This window comes from Kickxella alabastrina, assembly GCF_025024165.1.
Source record: "Kickxella alabastrina strain RSA 675 chromosome Unknown BX661scaffold_13, whole genome shotgun sequence".
NCBI classification, from domain to species: domain Eukaryota; kingdom Fungi; phylum Kickxellomycota; class Kickxellomycetes; order Kickxellales; family Kickxellaceae; genus Kickxella; species Kickxella alabastrina.
In genome coordinates, this window is record NW_026251484.1 from 307036 (window position 1) to 326607 (window position 19572).

Here is a 19572-nt window from a genome sequence, read left to right on the forward strand (position 1 = left end):
TTGTCAAACATAAGTTTAGGGTGTAGTTTGGTCTTTTTCTTCTCGCTCGCCCTTTGACTTTCTGACAATATTTTATTAAACAAAATTTTGATTTTTTTCTTCGTTTAGGAATTTTAAGCATTTCTTTCGAGCTTGTCCGTCGTGGCCGAATTCCTACTGTTTGTTACGCCGCTTTCCGAAACGTACGTGTGTGCACTGCCCGAGTGTGCCCGGTGCGCTGTTTAACACTATTGCATACCACAAACACGATTCAGCTTGCATGCGCTAGAGCACAAGATGTGGTACCACATTCTGGGAATTTACTTGTCAATCGTTTTCGGGGTAATTATACTGGTCGTGGTCCAGGCCAGGCACCTTTCGAGCACATCGGCGAACCGAAGGCGACAGGAGGGACGGAACTCGCTGTGGGTGCAGGTGTGGCGGTGGCTCCGCGGAGTCGCACGCTGCGGCAGGCGGCGCAAGAAGAGGGCAAAACCGGTGGCAGATCGGCGCGAGGAGCGGCGAGCACTGCGCAAACAATTGCGTGAGGAGGCCGAAGAGTGGCTGCTTGAATGGGTTGAACGGATAGTCGAGCTCGGCGAGGATCTGCTGGATGTTGATTTGGACGACTACGATGATGAGGACGAGTATATGGTAGGCGATGAGCAGGTCTCGGGCGATGAAATTAGCGACGGCTCGGGTGCGGAGGGCACTGGCTCGGGCTCGGACGAGCGGCAGGTCATATATGGGCTGGTGAATACGGGAAACTCGTGCTTTTTCAACTCGGTGCTCCAGGCGCTGGCGTCGGCAGAGTACCTGCAGAACTACTTGACGAGTGTGCTAGAGTGCATGGACGAGCTCAACGACGCGTGTGGCAGGAACATGGTGTCGATGCCGCTGACCGAGGCGCTCTGGGAGACGCTGACCGATCTGAACTCTGTCGTTGACCGCGATTCTGCGTTCCAGCCGTTCGCCGTGATGGCAGCGCTCGGATCGAGCCGGATGAGCGACCGCGAACAGCAGGACGCACAGGAAGCATTCCAGCTGATATCCACAGCCCTCTCTGAGGAGAGGCACGTACTGTCAGATCTGCAGACACCGTCACTGTTTAATTCCGACCTGGCCGGCATGCTGGCGCACGTGGACCCGCAGCGGCCATGCGTCTTGGCAGTGCCGCGCGGCTTAGAGAGTGTCGGCACAAAGGGACTTGCGCGTGTAAGGGCACTGGTCAAGCTGGCCAACTTTGCTGGTCTGCCAGCTGAGAGCCAGAGCTTGACGTTTGGCCGCCGCGAGGTTCTGCAGAACCCGTTCACAGGGCTGACAGCCAGCCGCCTATCGTGCGCCCAGTGCGGATACACTGAGGCCGTCCGCCATTTTGCCTTTGACAACATATCACTATCGCTTCCCCTGACCAACACATGCACGCTGGACCAGGCCCTGCGCGAATACATCTCGCTCGAGGAACTTTCCGGTGTGCAGTGCCGCAAGTGCACCCTGAACCAGACGCTGCGCGATCTGGTCGCCGAAATCAAGGTCGCCACCAGCTGGCTTACCAGCAACCCACGCTACGACGCTGAGAAAGCAGGCAGCGGCTGCGAATCACCGGCTGCTGCGCGCAGCCCACGCAGTGTGCGACAGGCAGCGCGCGCAGAGATTGTTTGGCGGAGGGCGGTGCTCAACCAGGGTGACGCGTCAAATTTTTCCGACTCAGACTCGGACCCTGATAGCAGCGACCAAAAGACGTTTGGAGACACTGACGGCGACGACTATGACGGCATTGACAGTGTAACGCCGGCAAGGGAGGAGTACCCGATCAATCCTGCCAAGCAGCTAATCGACCGCACCCACAATCTGCCTTCGCCCTCGCTGATCGACGTGCCCGCAATAATAGGGCAACTCCGGCTGGATGCCAGCGAGGTCGCAAAGGCACTGCGCACCGATATCCAAAGTCCGCTGCCCGGTGTGACTCTGCGCAAGGCGTACAGCCCGCTGAGCACCAAGCAGGTCGCTTTTGCCAAGCTGCCGCCCTGCCTGTGTCTGCACCTGTCACGGTCCGCAATCACGCCTGACGGATACATTGTGAAAAATCCGTGCCATGTGCGCTTCCCTGAGTATCTGGACTTTTCACCGTACACAACCAACGGGAACCTCAAGGTGGATCCCAAGATGTCGATGATTGACGAGGCGCTGGTGCATCAGGCTCAGGAGCCTGCACCGAATGCACAGATGCAACGGCGCTCGCGGGATGCAGTTGAGGCGATGGGCCAAGGTGTCAACCTCCAGACAGGCTACCGGCTGCAGGCCGTAGTCGTGCATATTGGGTCGCACTCGTATGGTCACTTTATCACCTACAGGCGTAAGCCGCGGCCGCCGTCGATCCGCTCGGGCATCAACACCCCGCGGTACCGCAGTAGCTCAGTCGTGTCGCTGCCAGTGCACGGCAACTCAGTGACCACCCCGGCACTCGAAAGGCGCAACGACTCTGCCGAGCCATCCATTGCTGCCAGCACCTCGGCGTATGCCGCCGCCGAGAGCATCCGCAGGCGCCGGATAGTTGGCGGTAGTGCTAGTGCGCTCAGCGACTCGAACGACTTTTCCGGCACCGACTACTTTTCGTCGTCCACCTATGCCTCTGCGACCTCACGGCCAAAGCGGTCATGGAAGGTTACGGACGTCATGACGGCCGAATGGTACCTTATCTCCGACGAGGATGTCCAGCCGGTCACTCTTTCCGAGGTGCTCACCGCCAACCCTTACCTGCTGATATACGAGCGAATCGACGGATCGCACATTTCTTCGAACTATTCGGCCACGCCGAGCATTCTGTCGTCGCTGTCCAACCTGCGCAATCTAGCCAAGAGATCGGCCAGCGCCCAGCCTCAATTGCAGCCCGCAGCAGTGTCTGACGGCGATGAGCCGGTGTTGGCCTTAGTATGATTGCAAACAGCTCTGTTAACATCATTTTTTTAGTCTGTGACTGCTACCCATAGAACCGCGCTTTAGCGTATAAAAATAAATCACTGTGCGATTTTTGCCTGAATTATTTATCAGGGCAATTTTCTTGTTTTAAAAAATATCAACACAACACGACACATTTACTTGACACTTTATTTTTATAATGGCCACTTTGCAACTACTCCCGCTAGGTACAGTATGAGGCGAACCGCTGGCCACCGCGCTGCAAATATGTTTTTGTGTATGTATGTAATTCCACGCTGGGTGTCTAACACATCATGCCGCTTAATTCATTTATCTGTAGAGCTTATCGACAAATGCATCGGATCGCGCATCTGGGTTATGATGAAGTCGGAGAAGGAGTTTGTCGGAACACTGCTCGGATTCGACGACTATGTTAGTAAGTTTTTTTTATAAAAAAAAGAAAGGATGCGGGGAGTCGAGGGATAACAAGGTCATTTTCAAAATAGTTGACATTATGCTAACAACAAAATTCAACTGTACTTATATTACATTGTAGACATGGTTCTTGAGGACGTCACCGAATAGTACGTAAAGTAGTATGCCATGAAAAAGTTATATATTGATTTGTGGTATAACATGAATACTAAAAGGCCTCATTTCCATTATTTCCGTTTGATATTTTTTTGTAGCGAGACTGTTGGCGAGTCAAAAAAGGTCAACTATCTCCAGCAGATTCTGCTCAACGGCAACAATATTTGCATGCTGGTCCCGGGAGGAGAGTAAGTATAAAAATGTGAACTTTTAAAGTGTTAATTACACGATTTGATACGTGTTGCGATAAATAAAATTTTTTATTATCTTTAATTTGTATTTTTTGTGTAGGGGCCCAGCCATCCAAGCGTAAATCAATAAAAAAGTTCATGTTTTATTTAGCTGAATAAATATATAATCACTTGTCTAATATAATCGAAACACCACCAATATCGCGCCACTGGTCACACGAACCAACAGTCTCGATGACTCTGATTTCCGTCGCAACAAACGATAAACTCTCTTCAAAGTCACCTGGAAGCCCAGCACCCACTCGCTCTGCCACCCGCGCCAGCTCTTCGCCCTCAAACTCGCCATACACCAAACTAACATGAGCATAAAACACTGGCACATCCCTATTGATCCCCCAATGTCCACGGGCAACACCATTAGCCGCAACAAGAACGTCACTCCCCGGTGCCTCCAAAAGCACACATTGGTAGAATTTGATCCCTGTGGCCACCCTTTGCACGCAGACCGGAATGCCGTTGCCTACTATGTCAGTGCCGAGCTGCTCGTGTAGTTTCTTGACATAGTTTGTCACTTGCGCTATCGCTGAAGAATCGCTTGCTGCATATACTGGCGACACCAGTGTTGCGTGCGGTGGGAAGCGGGGCGTGCTGAGTGATGACGAAAACTTGCTGATTACACCGTCGAGCAGCGCGTGCGCCGGCGAATGGCTGGGCGGACACACCCACAGCGAGTACTTACGAACACTCATAAAGAATATAGAATAATTAATTGTAACAAAATGACTGAACAGAGAAGAAAAATAAAAAATGTCTTGATACGTGCCAGGACCATCATTTTTTTAGTGATTCAGCATTTGCAGCCGCACTAGCTAAAAAAATTGTTTTATAAAAATATGTCAAAAGCCGAATGCGGGGGTCGAACCCGCAGCCTTAAGATTAAGAGTCTTACGCTCTACCGATTGAGCTAACCCGGCTAAGGCCATTTATAAGCCTATTTAGTGAGCCAATCGCTCACTTTTTCTGTTAAATGTATTGATAATTTTGAGATCCAATTTGGGAGACAAAAAGCACAGAGACTAGTGGTGGTTGAGGACGGCAAAAAACATTGGGAAACTTTGAATATCACATTGAATAAAAACATTAAATAAAAATACACGACTAGACAATATTTATTTGCTAAATACAAGTGTTTTTCATAATCAAAATATCATTTTTCATAGCCAACTGAAGCAGTGCGTGTCGGAGACAGCTTGCCCACTTAAAAATTGGCACTAATGGTGAACGCTGTCCCGACTGTTTTTTATTTATATTATACTACTGAATTTTTATCTAGTTCGAATACTTTCTGTATCTTACATTATTTAAAAATGAAACATTGAAAGCGGGGCCGCGTGTATTTTATTTAAACCATTTTATATATTTCTCAAGTGAAATAAAAATATTACAGATAAATACTCTGGACATTTATTTTGTTCAGCCTAAAATAGCATCCAGCTCATCATCGTCGTCATCAGACACGGCCTTTGCATGAGAAAATGGCATTGGTGATATTGCTACGAGAGGTTGTTTTGCATACACATTCGGGGCCAACTCACCCACATCTAACCTTCCCTCAACCCTAACAACCCGCTTACCCGCACTCACACCTACCTGGGCACTATCAGGTCCAGGCGTAAATTCATCATACAGAATCTGTCTGCGCATTTCCCTTAACATCCTCTCCCTCTCCTCTCTCTCTGCAGGCGCTAATTCGCTCGGATCCACCAAATTGACATTTTCATCGCTGTTGGTTACAACCTTGGTTTTAAAGTGCTTGATGAATTCTTGCATGTCTTCTTGGTCCCGGCTTTCTTCGATGCGCGCATTGATAAGGGCTTCTTCGTCTTGGAATTCCTCGTACCGGTATGAGTTGTCTTGTAGTTTGCGACGAGAGAAGGGCGCAGGTGCGGGTTTAGGCTCGGTGCTGTCATTGCTACTGTCTGCGGAGGCGGGTTGCTCGAGTTTCTCAGATTGCTCGGGCTGGGTTAGTTCGTTGGCAGGTGCGGCTGTGGCTTTGAGTTTATTTTGTGTGGGAAATAAATCCTTGTGCTTTGCCTTGTACAGGCGACTAGCCTTTTGCTTGTGTGCATCTGGACGCATAACTGAAAAATTAGAATAAAATGAATAAAACTTTTATTTTATTTTTACAAATAAGAGGACACCTGTGCTTCTTTTTCCTGTGCATAATTGTTCATTCTTCCTTGTTCTTTTTCATTAAGGCTTACTGTCACGTGTATATTAATTCAAATTTTATTCAGCGCCAAACATAGAAACCAAAAGCGCAACGAGCAAAGCCAATGTAGCCACAGCACAGGCGCCGACGGTATTTCGAGAAACCGGGAACCTGCCCTTCGTCATGAGGAACTGCGAGCGGAAATAGCGGTACAATCCGACAAACACAAATAAAATGCCGAGAAATACAAAACTGACTCCTAAGCCTTGCCCGATGTTAAGTGTGGTGTCTGCGATGATAAAGATTCGGTTATAGTGTCGGGTGTGTTGAGGTTTACATTGTAGAGTTGCCGGATGGCTACGCCGACGGTTACTAGGGAGAGTGAGGTGCGGATCCACGCCAGGTATGTGCGCTCGTTGGCCAGGTGGTCCCGCGCGACACTGCCCTTATTTTCAAGTTTGAGCGAGAGAAAGTCCCAGGAAACGGCCATATTTATTAATTGATCGAATCTTTTTATACACTTTTGAACTTAATTACCGAGATAATAAAAAAAACAAGAAAGCACAAGCGATGACAACAACAGTCAGTATCACCTTTCCGTTATTCATCAAAGGGCTCATTCTCTCATTCGAGCTTTTAGAAGAAAAAATGATAGGTAAATAGTGCAGGAATTAATAATTAAATCTAGAAAAAAATTACAGCTTGGTCGATGAGATAAAGCTGTTGACAGTGTCAGCTGGCGCCCACATAGCCTTAGTGACCTCCTCGAGCACGACCTGCGAGTACGTGCCATCGGGGATATCCGACAAATGACCTTCGGCGGGGTTGCTCTTGACCAGGTCAATCCAGTATGCATCCTGGGCCAGGCCCTCGCGCACAGCCTGGTGGATGAACGCAGCGGCAACCTGAGCAGATGTCTCGCGGATGCGCTCGATGCGTGGGTACAGCTCACCGCGCGCAATCTCGTCATCCGACAGGGTGTTGGACAGAGCCTTGGACACAGCAAAGACCATCGTGTCGGTGATGCTCGTTGGGCGCGCCAGCTTAGCGCCGAGACCAATGGGCGGGAACACGTACATGTTGTTTCCCTGGCCGGCACGCGCGTGTCGTTGGTGCCCGGGATGGTGTACTCGGGGAACGCCGTGCCCGACGCAAACAGTACGCGGTTGTCGGTGCAGCGCATGGCTTCTTCAAAGGTGCACTCAGCCTTGGTCTTGGGGTTGGACAGAGGGAAGATGATCGGCCGTGCTTGCGTGTTCATCTCGTTCATGCGCCGCAGGATCTTCTCGCTGAAGGCCTTGTGGATGGTTGACAGACCGATCATGGCCGTCGGCTTGACGTACTCGAGCGCAGCCTCCAGCCCTTGCACTGCACGTCGCCGTTGTCTGTGCGCGCAAAGTACACCTTGTGGTCGGCCAGCTTGTCGCCGCGGTTAGCTGTGATGATGCCGCGCGAGTCGACAAACCAGAACATGGCCTTGGCTTCGCTCTCAGGGATATGGTGCTCGATGACAAGGTAGTCAACCAGCTGCTTGGCAACACCGACACCGGCCGAGCCCGCACCAAAGAAGAGGATGCGCTGGTCCTTGGCCGGGATGCCGGCGTGCTCGATGGCTGAGATGAAACCAGCCAGGATGACCGATCCAGTGCCCTGGATGTCATCGTTGAAGCACAGGATGCGGTCGCGCCACTGCTCCAACAGGCCGAATGCATGGGGCGTATTAAAGTCCTCAAACTGGATAAAGATGCCCGGGAACGCGCGAGTCAGGCCGTTAAGCACCTTTTCCGTGGCCTCGTAGAACTATTAAAGTAGAAAAGTCGGAAGGAGCCGAGATATTAGCCAATGAGCAATTAAAAGCGTTTCAAAAAGAGAAGGATTTGATGCACGTGCAGCAAGTTTTTCTTGGCCACAAAAAAATACAAGTCGTCACAGTTTCCCCGGGTCGAGAAAAAAACATATGTGACAAATCGGAGGAGACTGTGTGGGGGCAGCCAATAAAAGAAAAACAACCGAGGGCCGGGTGAATCCGTAGCCAACAAGGCCTGATGAAGCCCACTCTGCTCGTCTTCCGGCCAGCCAACCACAGTCAACAAAGGCACAAACAAGCACAGAATGCACCGATCTGCACAGACCGCAAAAAAGGAAATTCAGGGGATGCTCACACGCACAATTAAACGGAGCACAATCAAAATGATGACAACAATGCCACAAAATAGGAACAAAAATCCGAAAGTGCCACATCGCACTTCTTTTTTTTGCTCCGAATGGCGATTCAAGAATCGGAAATTTCCCGCTTTTCGTCTTCCCCCCCACACCTCCCATCGTTTCAGCCAATCACATAGAAATATGGCAATGCGCAGGGACCATCTATCCCCTTGCTCTTCACTTCAATGATTCTTACCTCTTTGTCAGCGGGGCGCTTCTGGCGGATGCCCAGATACAACGGGTCCTCGAGATACTTGTGGTTGTCGTACCAAAGTCCAGCACAATCGGCAGGCAGCGTGTGGGATCGAGGCCAGCGGCCGCCACGTACAGCTGCAGCTTGCCGACGGGGATACCCATGCCGTTTATGCCAAGGTCGCCCAGACCCAGGATCCGCGAGCCGTCAGTAATGACGGTGGTCTCGGGGCAGCAGCCCTCGGGCATCGATGCCTTGTAGTTGGCAATGATCTCGTCAATGCTGTCAACCTCGTTCAGCGAAATGTACAGCCCATCATGGTGTTGGCGGTGCAAGGAACGGGTAGATATGCGAGTACTCTTGGCACGCCTGGCCACGGTCGGCGTGTAGATGATAGGCGCAACCTCCTTGAGATGCCGCAGGACGAGGCGGTAGAACATATTGAGGTTGGTGTTGCGCAGCCATGAGAGGAATATGTACTTCTCCAGGTCGCTGCCCTTGCTTATGAACTGCTTGTAGGCGCGCGAGTCCTGCACCAAAAAGTCTCGACGGCCGATGGGACCAGGCCCTTGAGGTTCATCGCATTGCGCGTGGCCTCGGGGAGCGCGGTACCCATGCTCAGGGGCTTCAGGGGGGGCGATGGTGCCAGCGTGGCATTGGATGAAGAGGTCTTGATAGGGGCCATTGCTGAATATGACTAGAGAAAATTAAAAAAGAAAGAAAAGGGGCAAAATGGTATTAATGAAGATGAAAGAAGGGAAGAGATGAATTGAGGAACAGATAGTTGGAGAAAAATGTACGTCCTTTTTAAAGTACAAAATTTGTAAATACGAAAGTGTTTTCGGAACCAAGGCAACAAAAATTGGAGCTGCTAAAAAAAGATGTTTTCTGAGAAAAAAATATAGGGGATGTTTCAAAATGCATTTCTGGGTTTCGCTGGCACAGGGGAGTATTTTATATTATCCATCTCATTCCGTCCCGTCTAGTCCAGCCCAGTCCCATCTGCCAAAATATTGATGCGATGGAGATTTTAATGGCGCCGACACTGCTCGGCTGCTCGCTGCCATGCAATTGCAATGCTGTTTTATTTATTTATTTTTACCCCGGGTTCGCAAAGCAAACCAAGTCCAAAAAGCCCATAAACAAAAAAGGAAGAGACACATGAGCAAGCATCATATCACAGTCAAAAGGCAAGGAGGGGGGGACAATTGTCAGAAGACAATAAGGGCAAAGGCAAAGTCAAAAAGGCGGGGAAAAGAATGGTAAACAACACCAATTGGCGATGCCAGCCAAGACTCGCATCTCTCCCATTTTTCAATGACGCATTAAAAACGGGGAGCGGAAAGAGTGATTCCAAAGCGCTCCAGAAGGCTGGCCTGAACATTGGACGCACTACGGAGAATTCTTTTTGGCATATGCTCACAACAACAATGGAAGGGTGATTACAAATGCTTTTTGTGTATGTGTCGTATTGCCGTGTGCTTCCTCTGCCCTCCTTTTACTCGAGAACTGATAAATAATAGGCCAATGTTGACTAGCAGGCATGATCAACAGCAGAAATGTAAAAAAGGCATTTCGCATATGTGAAAATTTTGAGCATTTTTGGGATCATCAGCGCTTTGGGCAGCAGACATTTCGCGGCTAAAAACAAGCAAATTAACACGAGCAAAAATTTTGGTATCTGGGCTGAATGGCGAGTGGCCTGGCTGGTCACCGCATGCTCCGACACGGTTATCATTGGTCAGCTTGAACGTGAAAAACGCTATGCGCATTCAAGAGAAGGGGGTAAATAATATTCGCAAAGCCATCCATTTTCCTTGTGATCCAGGCGTGGTCATTATTTTATAGTGAGGTCGCAAATCACACCAATGAGCATACATGGTTCCGGTCAGTTCCGATAATACCTCACACAAACACACATTGAAACATCAATTTAAAAATTTTACTCCTGAATTTTTTTGGCATAGCAAAGGACAAACAAGAGGATGATCCTCCTCCCTCTCACCAAAAAAGAATGACTTACTCTTTCCAGCAATTTGCTGGCTCTGACTGGCTTTGCTGCTATTGTGTGCAAAGTCGATGAACTTGCAAATGTATGTGCGCCAATTGTGCGAAGTCCCTTGATAGTACGCTGTCCAAACATCTTCCGCAACAAAAAAACCTTGTACTGCTTATGTAAAAAAAACAGGTGACGATATACACTCGTGATGTGGGCCAAGTGTGAAAAATGCGTGTAATAAGCGACAAAAATAATTTGACTGAGAATCAAACAATAAAACTCGAACTCAAGATAAATAATAATGAGAAAAAAAGTTGAATCGAAAAAAGAAAGAAAGAAAGAAACGCGTTTGTCAACAAATAAAAAATTCGAAACTTTTTTCTCCTGTGACGATTGTGAAAGAAATAGACAAAAAATATTTTGGGTGGGGTGAAAAAAAAGTTTATGCTGCATTCTGTGCACCAATGGTGATGAAAGCAGCGCACAACACCTTGCGCGTATATGTTTTTCCATCACTACAAATGCCAACCGGATCGGCTGCTTGGTTGCTAGTTTGTGACTCAGACTCGCAAGTCTCAAAGCTCCCATCTCTTCCCTGGAAATTTAAAATTTTGGGATTGCTAGAATCTGATGGGGAGTTTATGCATGCATTTGAGAAGGTTGGTTAGTTGCTTGGGTTGGGACGCGTGGGCGCATCGTCATCACACCATTACCCCACTACCCCATTACCTGAACAGCAAGGTTACCGTTGTACTGCCACGAGCTTATCAATAATATAAAACGCACATTGCAGATACAAATCAAACTGCTCACTTTTAATATCAGCACTACTATTTATATGTGCATTTTGCCAAAAATATGTTTATGATTAACAGCTAAATTATTAAATCAGAATGGGCCCCCTCTCAAAAAAAGAAGACCACACAAAACAACAGTAAAGAAATTGGTACTACAACGTGATGAAAATAAAGAAAAAACCACTCCTTTTTCTTTACATGACAATCCCAGGCTCGCACACGTTGGCGCTAATGGACTTGTGCGGGAGAACCGAAGCACCATTGACGTAGATCTCATCAGCAATGTGCACGTCATCGCCCAGAACCGTGATGCCATCAAGACGAGCCCAGCGGCCGACGCTCGAGTGCCAGCCGACAATGCTATTCTTAACCCAGGCATGATCCTTAATATGCGTGCCGTCCATCAGCACGCAGCGCTGGAGGCAGACACCATCGCCGACAATGGCGTTAGCACCAATAGTGACATTGGGGCCAATCTTGCAGCCCTTGCCGATCTTGGCCGTCGGGTGCACAAGCACGTTACCGCCGTTGACAAAGTCCACAGACGCCGGAACAAGCATCTCAGGCTTGCGCTTGGCCAACGAGGACAGGTACAGGCTGGTGCCAGTCAAAAAGTCCTTGGGCTGTCCAACATCCATCCAGTATCCCTCGAGGTCAAAGGTGTGAAGCAGCCTGTCCTTGGCAATGCGCGGGAAAATCTCCTTTTCGATGGACGTCGGCCGCAGCTCAATGCGTTTGAGAATCGACGGGCTGAAAATGTAGATGCCGGCGTTAATCCGGTTGCCGACGTACTCCACGGGCTTCTCGACAAAGCGGTCGATCATTGTGGTGTTGGGGTGTACGACGACGACACCGTAGTTTGAGGGCTCGTCGACGGTCGTTGCCAGAATTGTGCCCTCGCCGCCGTGCGACATATGGAAGTCACGCATCTTCTCGAAGGGGTAATCGCATGTGACGTCCGCGTTCAAAACAAAGAATGGCGAGTCGTCCTTACCCAAGATATCGCGGGCGAGCGCAAGAGGACCAGCTACAAAAAATATGAGGAGTTAAGAAATCATCCGTGTTTAGTGTGGGTGCTTCTAAATACAAATAAAAAGCAAAACAGAGCTCGTCAAATATAAGCAAATTGATAACACTATGTTACTTACCAGTTCCAAGGGGGACCTCTTCGACCGAAAAGGTAATCGTAATGCCAAACTTCTCCTCGTACTTCTTGAGCACTGCAACCATGACCTCGGGTTTGTAGTTGACGGCCAGAACAATGTCAGTGACGCCAGCCTATCATTGACAAAAAAGTAAGCGAAAAAGCAGGTTTACTTTGCAATTTAGCAATACAAGATCTCATTTTGAGCCGGGCAGTATTTTTTTGGCGCTCAGACGCTTCCATCTGTCTATCCATCCTATTGTTATTGTTTTTGTTGCTGTCTGTGCATGTAAGCTATTTATTATAAGCAGATCGACACTCGACACTCAATGCACAGACAGCAGACCAACTGGCAAGCAGTAAGGAAAACAAAACAAAACAAAAGCAAATCAAAGAGGAGGCCGCATGGGGCTGGAGTGGGATCTGCGCCCGTTTGCGCTTATTTGTTTAATTTTGTAGTCCAAAATTAAACAGCACATGATGCAAAGCAAAGAAAACAACTGGCACGGATCCACTGCATTCCACTGCACTACGCTAAGTAGTTCTATTCTATCACATTATCTGGATGCTTACCTGGACAAGAGCCTCAATCTGGTGCAGGATCATGGGCTTGTTGGCAAAGTCTACCAACGGCTTGGGCACAGTGAGTGTGAGAGGACGCAGACGAGTTCCGAAACCACCGACGAGAATGAGAGCCTTCATGTTTTATGGATGTGATATAGTCGTGTATTAGATGTGTATAGAGTGCAAGAGAGAGTATGCGTTGCGTATTATGTCGTTGTTGGTGTGGGAGCAAGCTAAAAAAGTCTGGTGCTGCAGAATGTTTATAAAGAGGAACAAAAAAGCAATGGTAGAGATAATAAAGCTAAAGGAAAAAGAGAGAAAGGACGAGTACGTGTCGGTTGTGTGTGAGAGAGAGGGAAAACAATTCGAACTCGCGAAGAAAGGACGAGCGGGGTTGATGCTATTTATGAGCACTGTCACTCTTCCTCTCCCGCTTTCTCTCCTTTGTAGCCCCCCTCCGCGTGGTTCTTTTTGTTGTTTTTGTTAGTCTTTGAGTTCATGCATGTTATCATTTACCCAAGCACCCAAGCACACCTTGAGGACAGCGTGCAGTGTTTGCAGCCTTGATTTTGGCACATCTACCGCGTTGTATTATTTGTTTGTTTTCCTTTTGGGCAATCGCAATCGCACGATGGCGCGCTCTTTGCTCTTTGATCCTTGCTTGAGCGAAAAAGGGAGACATCGTGTACTGCGACCATTGGCTGCTTTCTGCCCTCTTATTTTTGAAAGCTTCCCACTTTGAAAAATCAAGATCAGGCCAAAAATAGGGTGCTTTTTCCATGCATATTATTGGCGCAAAGGCCCACGACAGGTGGGGCTATTTTCAGGTGCTACTTTTAGCAACACCGGTCTCTGGCCGATGAGGCTAAAAATGGGCGCATTCTATTGGGAGTTTTCAACCAGCCAAAACTAAAGTTCAAATGCGGCGCGACCACACTAGTGAATTTAATACTAAATTTATTTTAAAAAGTTGAGCTGCGCACAGTGGTGTTTGTTTCACTGGTAGTGCATGTCCGCCTCCGTCCCTGTCATTGTCACTGACACTGACACTGGACCCACTGGGCGCCACTGGCACTGGCCGCCGGATTATCATCATTTGCACAGAACAAAACTTCACTGTAACAAATACCCAACATGTGGGGTAAGCGGTAACCTTGGTGATTGTGTTTATGCCTTCAGTTTCCAAGCACGTGCCGAGCTGCTATGCAATTATGATAGTAAGGAAATATGTCATTTGTAGGATATTTGAGTTTTTTAGATGTTTGTAATATCATTATTTCCTTCAGTGTTGTGATTTATTGTCAAAAAAGCAGTCAGCTTTCAAAGTCATGCATGCTCAGGAACTCTATGTCCTCAGCATTCAGCAAAGCGTCTTCCTCGCATCATTATTATCGTTGCCGCCGCCGTTGTGGCTCTCAAACGAGCGGTTACTGGTGCCCCCACTCAGGCTGCCCTCGGTCGTCTCGAGCGAGCCCGTAATGAGCTGTCTGTACTGAGCACGCTGCTCACTGTAGTCGGCCGCCGACACCATGCGCTGCACCGCGTAGGGATTGGAGGCGCCCCAGACAATGCGCCCCTGCCCGCCACCGCCCTGTGCATGCCACGACACCGGCTTGTCTCGCACACCCGACGAGTCTCCAGGGTTGTATGCCGAGCACCGCAATTCGGAAATGTTGTAGTGCAGCATGAGGAACTCGCGCAGTGTAAACATGACCCCAACGCACGCACTGGCCTCGGTCGTCTGCCTCCACTTGAAGGCGTTGCCTTGCGCAGAATAACCTGTCCGCGTTGTCGCTGGCTTGGTCCCGGCCTCATTGAGATTGACATTGGCATCGACATCGATATCTGCTTCAGCCTCAAACTGGTGATACAAGTTGAGCCCTGTGCTGGCAATCACCGCGCTAATCTGGTAGATCACATGCAATACCTCATCGAGATATTTGTAGTCCAGGGCTGCCAAGTTCTCGGCGACAAACCGCACAAACGAGACGTCGGCGCCGCCGTTACTACTGCCCCCGCCAGTGCTGTAGCTGATGCCCGAGTCATAGTCGCCAGTCTTCACCAGCAGCGTTAGGAAATCATTGCGCTGCGCGCGCTTCGAGCGCAAAAGCGAGTATAGCGGCTGCAAGTACGCGACCGGGCGGTCGGGCGCGTCACGCACATCGGAAGCGTCGCTGTACCCAATGACTCGTTCTGGGCTGCCGTGAATTTGTACTTGGTACTCGTATGCCAAGCGCACACCCTCAATATCGCGCGAGTGGATAAACGACGCATACTTGAAGCACATGTCCTGGTGCAGCTTCAGGGACTTGTTGCGAATGTGAGCGTCGCTGCTCGTCCCAAGCGCGATCAGCGCCGGCATGCATTTAAGCGGATGCGCCAGACCCTGCTCCAAAACCAGCGAGATAACCTCGAATCCGCAGTGCGAAGCAGCGCTGCTCCGGGAAAGAATGTCGCGTCAATGATGCGGTCCAAATACGTCTGCATCAGCGACGCCCCCACACCCTCCGCGCTCATTTCGCCAGAGTTGCCGACCAGGGCCTCGACGTCAACTTTACGCGGCTTACTTTTGTCCTCCTTCAGCCGAGCAGCATACAGCCTGGCGTCAGCGCGCAGATACTCGAGAAAGTTGCGCATGACCTGCAGCTTGTGGCTACTGCTACCGTCTGCAAACACCTGGTCCATTAGTGCCCGCGCTCGCGGCTCGAGCGCCAGCGGCGGCCGATTGATGTACATCTGGCCAATCATCTGTATCGCAGCCAGCTGCACGGGCGGTGGCAGCGACGGCGACGCAAAGAACAGCAGCATCTCATTCAAAAATTCGGGCACAGTCTCCCCAATTATCTGGTCCAGGTCCTTGAAGTGTACCTTTTGTTTCTGCCGATGCTGGTCAAAATCAAAGTGACGGCACGTCAGGCCAGCAAGCACGATGAACCGCATCAAGTTTTTCGCAGACAGCCCGCTGTTGCCAGTCGTGCAGCCGACAATGCGCTGTTTCTCGCGGTAGAGCTGCAGCGCGCAGGACCGGAACAGCCTGATCAGCTTGCCATAGTTCCAGGTGATTTTGTCGATCAGAGTGCACAGGCAGGGGACGACGATGACAAGGATTCCCTGGGGGCTGGACGACAGCAGCGATATCAGATCGGCCTCCAAGCTGTCTAGGAACTGCTTGCTCGGGTGCGGAATCTTGAGCAGCACGTTGCTAAAGATGGTCAATACGCTGTACAACACGTCCTCCTCCGCGGCATTGGTCATTTTCAGATAGGCGCTGAGCATCTCGGCGTGTTGGCCGACCACATCTGGGGCAATGCCGCTGAGCGCAGAGATGAACCGCAAGCAAGCCGGAGTCGAAAACATGGCCGATGTTGTCGCGTCAAAAGTACCATCTCTTGGACTGATGTGAAAGGAGGGGCCCACAACCGAGCCAAGGCTGGCCTCCTCAGACTTGAGCAGCTGCTCAAACAGCGCCTCAATTATGCACCGGATCACCAGCAGTGACTCGTCGGCTTCTGCAGTTGAGACTTTTGTCGTGACATGCTCAAACAGGCCGGCCATGAGCTCTGACAGCTCGCGCGATCGAGAAGCCTCCATCACCCCAGTCATCACACGCACGCGATTGAGCATTTCACGCTGCGAGTCTGGCGAGAGAAGATTAAAGACGTTGCCTGCCACCTCGCCGCTGCAAATGCTGTCCTCGTCCTCGACAAAAACGTGCACTACCGAGGTGAACCACAGCTCGTGCAGCGTCTTGGTCGCCAGCTCGCGAATCGACCGCTCGTCGTCGCCGGTGCGCTGCAGAATCCGCACGCCAATGTCGACCAGCTGCACAGTGTCCGTCGACGACACATAAATGTCGCGCAGTATCTTCATGACACGCTTGCGCACGCTGGGTCCCTTGTCGAGCACGCGCACGCTGACAAACTCGTAGTACTGGTCGGTGAGCTCGGGGTTCTGGGCGATATGCTTGCCAATCAAGTCAATGGCTGCCTCGCGGACCTGCGGCGAGCTGTCCTGCAGTCGGTGATTGATGGCGTACTTGACGTTGACCTGGTACAGCACAGACGCACGCTGCGACGCGATTTGGTTGAGCGCACGCAATGCCTTTGACCTGAGCGTCACCTGGGTTGCGCTGAGCGCCAAGATCACTCGCGTCAACAGCATGTCAAAGCTGCGATACAGTGGCAGCAGCAAAAAGATCGACCGCGCGGCCTTGGCGGCGCTGGTAAAGGTCACATTGTTAGGCATCACGCTGTTGGACCGATGTGTGATATCCATATAGTCCTTGAGGCATCCCTGGATGGCCCTGTGCTTCGCATCGTTAAAGTTTGCGACCAAACCATCTGCGGCCGATTGTCCAGATTTGCCATACTCATTGCTCCCGCTTTCAGCGTTACCCTTGTGCAGCGTCGGTGTTGATTCCTGTCCCTTGTGCGCAGCTCCAGAGTCGGAATCAGAGCCAAAGTCGCTTTCCGAGTTTAAGTGCAGGTCCAGATCCTCACCCATATCGACGTCGTCATCACACTGGTTGTCGGAGCCATCCGGTTTGCCAGTGCGCAGTTTTCCCTTGAGGAGAGCGGCAATCAGCATTGTCGCCCAGTTGCCAATGTACAACGGAATAGCATTGGTCGCCTCGCCGCCAACAACCTTGGATTGCAAGTACTCCAAAAGAGATGTCGACGCGTCTCTAAACCTGTTGATAGACTCTAGCGACGACGCCGGCGACACCATTTCCAGTCCAGCCCTGTCACCGGCCTTCGCTGCATCCTCAAGAGCCTGTTGCTCGTATGCTATATGCGATGCCACCTGGGCAGCACTGTCGAGCGCCAGCGTCTTCAGGCCAATGTCCGTCTTCTCGTCGTCAAGAAGCTCGAGCATGTGCAGTGAGTATATGCGCACCACTAGCTCGGCGGCCGGCCATTGCGGGTGCCCAAGCAGCACAATGCAGTCGTCAATAAATGCTTCCAAAAGCGTGCGGTATTCGGCCTCGTTCGCCGATGCCTTGTTGTCGCGCTTGATGCAGCGGCCAATCAGATAGCGCACGGTAAAATCGGAGCTGGAAGTTGCAGTCTCAACGGCCCGCCCGTGCTTCTGGTGCATCATGCGGTACTCCTTGGCTGGCAGTGCGCCCCCTTCAAAGCCAGCGGTCAGATCCTCAGGCAAATGCGCAGTGCCCTGCAGCAGCTTAAGCAAAAGGATGGTGATGGACTGCACTGACTTGCCGCCGGCTATGCGGCTGGAACTCTGCGCTCGCTTCTTGGTAGGCAGCCGGATTAGTGACGCCAATATCTCCTCTAGCATCCACGTGCGCTGGTCGACATGGTACTCAAACACTTGACGCAGCAGCGATTGTGAGCACCGGCGGATGGACTCGAGTGTGTTGGTGTTTATGCTGTGGGCCAACAGCTCGCTAGAGGAGAATGTGATACCGATGGATGCAAATACAAGCGAGATGATGTCCTGCTCGGCGAGCAGCGGCCGGCGGACCAGGGAAATCACGGGCTCGTGCGCTGCCAGAATTGTGCCGAGAAAAGCTTGCAGCCGGCCGTTCAACGAAGAGCTAGTGTTCTTGAAGACCTCGGCCAAGCCACACTTTGGGGTCAGATCAAGCAAGGGGACAACGCAGCTCATAAGGGATTCCTTGAAAAACAAGACTGCAGTGTGCAGAGAGTCACCAGTGCACGCGGTGTTTGACGCCTTGCCTGATGCCGCCATGTCGATTACCAGCGCGGCGGCCTCGAGCCCAAGGCAGGTGATGGACAACGCCAATTCGAGTCTGTGACAAAACTCTGCCGACAACTCCGTCTCGCTGTCGAGTGCTGCTCCGCACTTTATCATGTCTGCCAGCCCCATGCTGTCGGCAGCCTCGACTGCCGAGGTAAGAAGATTGATTGTTCGAGAGAAATTTGCATCGGGAACAAGCTGTGCCAGCGAACCTTCAGTGCATGGCGCAAGCAACGTGCGGACTTGGCGTATCGCCCGCTTGTTCATAACGACAGTCTCACCGTGCATCTGCGGAATCCGACGGAAGTACACACCCTTTTCGCCGCTGTTTTCAGATATCTGGTCCTCCTCTTGGAATATCACAGCGAGGTAATCGTTGAGCGCCTCTGCGAAGTGCAATTGTTTATCTGGTTTGGCGCAGACCGCGTAGAGTCCGCGACAGCCGCGGTTGTCGGCTCGCTCTTAGCAGTAATGTCGGCATTAAGCGCTGCCGCTTAGCATCACTGTCCACGCCATCCACTGTCTGGACCAGCGCTCTCTTCAATTTTGGCACGTCGATGTGGCTGTTTTCCGCATTCTTTATCAACAATTTGCTATCAGCCTTATTGTTTCCGCTAGTCGCGAGTTCAACTGGTCTAAGACCATGGTTTTGACGCCTCACTCTGGATGTTGGCATGGTTGAAGCCGCTTCTGGATTCAGTTTTACTAAGGTTTGCAGCAAGAAATTTGATGGCAGTATAAAAACCACAAGCAAGATAGGGCAATGTTAGCTGGAGGTGATAATACAACTTATAAAAAAGCAGATAAAAAGAGCGGGTTACCAATATGAACACGCATAGATCTCTTCGTCATTGCGTTCAGTTGGGTATATGCGCATAATATGCTTGAAAATATATGCGCTCCAAAAGAACTGCAATTACCTTTTGCGCCCACACTTTGCCTGGTTGACTCGTTGTGCGCGGACTTTTGGATGTACGAGAAGAGCTGCGCGTAGCCATTATCGGCTGACGAAGGCGCGTTTGGTGCGGTGTCTATACAGTATTAATTAAAAAGAAAT

General features: G+C 50.5%; 6 protein-coding genes and 1 non-coding gene across 7 annotated transcripts; 2 read left to right on the forward strand and 5 right to left on the reverse strand.

Moving 5' to 3' along the window:
* Positions 1–51: 51 nt before the first annotated feature.
* On the forward strand, positions 52–3071 carry BX661DRAFT_183402 (uncharacterized protein). Its single transcript, XM_051536225.1, has one exon. It carries the CDS (start codon positions 277–279, stop codon positions 2914–2916), a length of 2640 nt encoding a protein of 879 aa, XP_051391248.1. The 5' UTR covers positions 52–276; the 3' UTR covers positions 2917–3071.
* Positions 3056–3819, forward strand: BX661DRAFT_183403 (uncharacterized protein). Its single transcript, XM_051536226.1, has 5 exons — positions 3056–3125; positions 3239–3334; positions 3455–3482; positions 3588–3677; positions 3781–3819. The coding sequence occupies exons 1-5, from the start codon at positions 3098–3100 to the stop codon at positions 3800–3802; spliced, it is 264 nt and encodes an 87-aa protein (XP_051391249.1). The 5' UTR covers positions 3056–3097; the 3' UTR covers positions 3803–3819.
* BX661DRAFT_183404 (2',3'-cyclic-nucleotide 3'-phosphodiesterase) lies at positions 3820–4464 on the reverse strand. Its single transcript, XM_051536227.1, has one exon. The coding sequence runs from the start codon at positions 4427–4429 to the stop codon at positions 3848–3850; it is 582 nt and encodes a 193-aa protein (XP_051391250.1). The 5' UTR covers positions 4430–4464; the 3' UTR covers positions 3820–3847.
* A 117-nt stretch (positions 4465–4581) lies between these two features.
* BX661DRAFT_t73 lies at positions 4582–4654 on the reverse strand. The gene has a single exon. It is a non-coding gene; the product is annotated as a tRNA-Lys (tRNA).
* Positions 4655–5153: 499 nt separating this feature from the next.
* On the reverse strand, positions 5154–5819 carry BX661DRAFT_171430 (uncharacterized protein; the record flags this gene model as incomplete). The annotated part of the gene is made up of 2 exons (XM_051533702.1): positions 5154–5233; positions 5315–5819. The coding sequence occupies 2 exons, from the start codon at positions 5817–5819 to the stop codon at positions 5154–5156; spliced, it is 585 nt and encodes a 194-aa protein (XP_051391251.1).
* A 768-nt stretch (positions 5820–6587) lies between these two features.
* BX661DRAFT_193994 (uncharacterized protein) lies at positions 6588–8975 on the reverse strand (the record flags this gene model as incomplete). Its single annotated transcript, XM_051537837.1, is given in 6 exon segments — positions 6588–6980; positions 6992–7225; positions 7267–7692; positions 8294–8350; positions 8380–8858; positions 8903–8975. 6 exon segments carry the CDS (start codon positions 8973–8975, stop codon positions 6588–6590), a joined length of 1662 nt encoding a protein of 553 aa, XP_051391252.1.
* A 2154-nt stretch (positions 8976–11129) lies between these two features.
* On the reverse strand, positions 11130–13277 carry BX661DRAFT_183414 (mannose-1-phosphate guanyltransferase). The gene is made up of 3 exons (XM_051536228.1): positions 12804–13277; positions 12235–12364; positions 11130–12113 (listed from the first exon to the last, which is right to left on the reverse strand). Exons 1-3 carry the CDS (start codon positions 12930–12932, stop codon positions 11281–11283), a joined length of 1092 nt encoding a protein of 363 aa, XP_051391253.1. The 5' UTR covers positions 12933–13277; the 3' UTR covers positions 11130–11280.
* Between the last annotated feature and the right edge of the window lie 6295 nt (positions 13278–19572).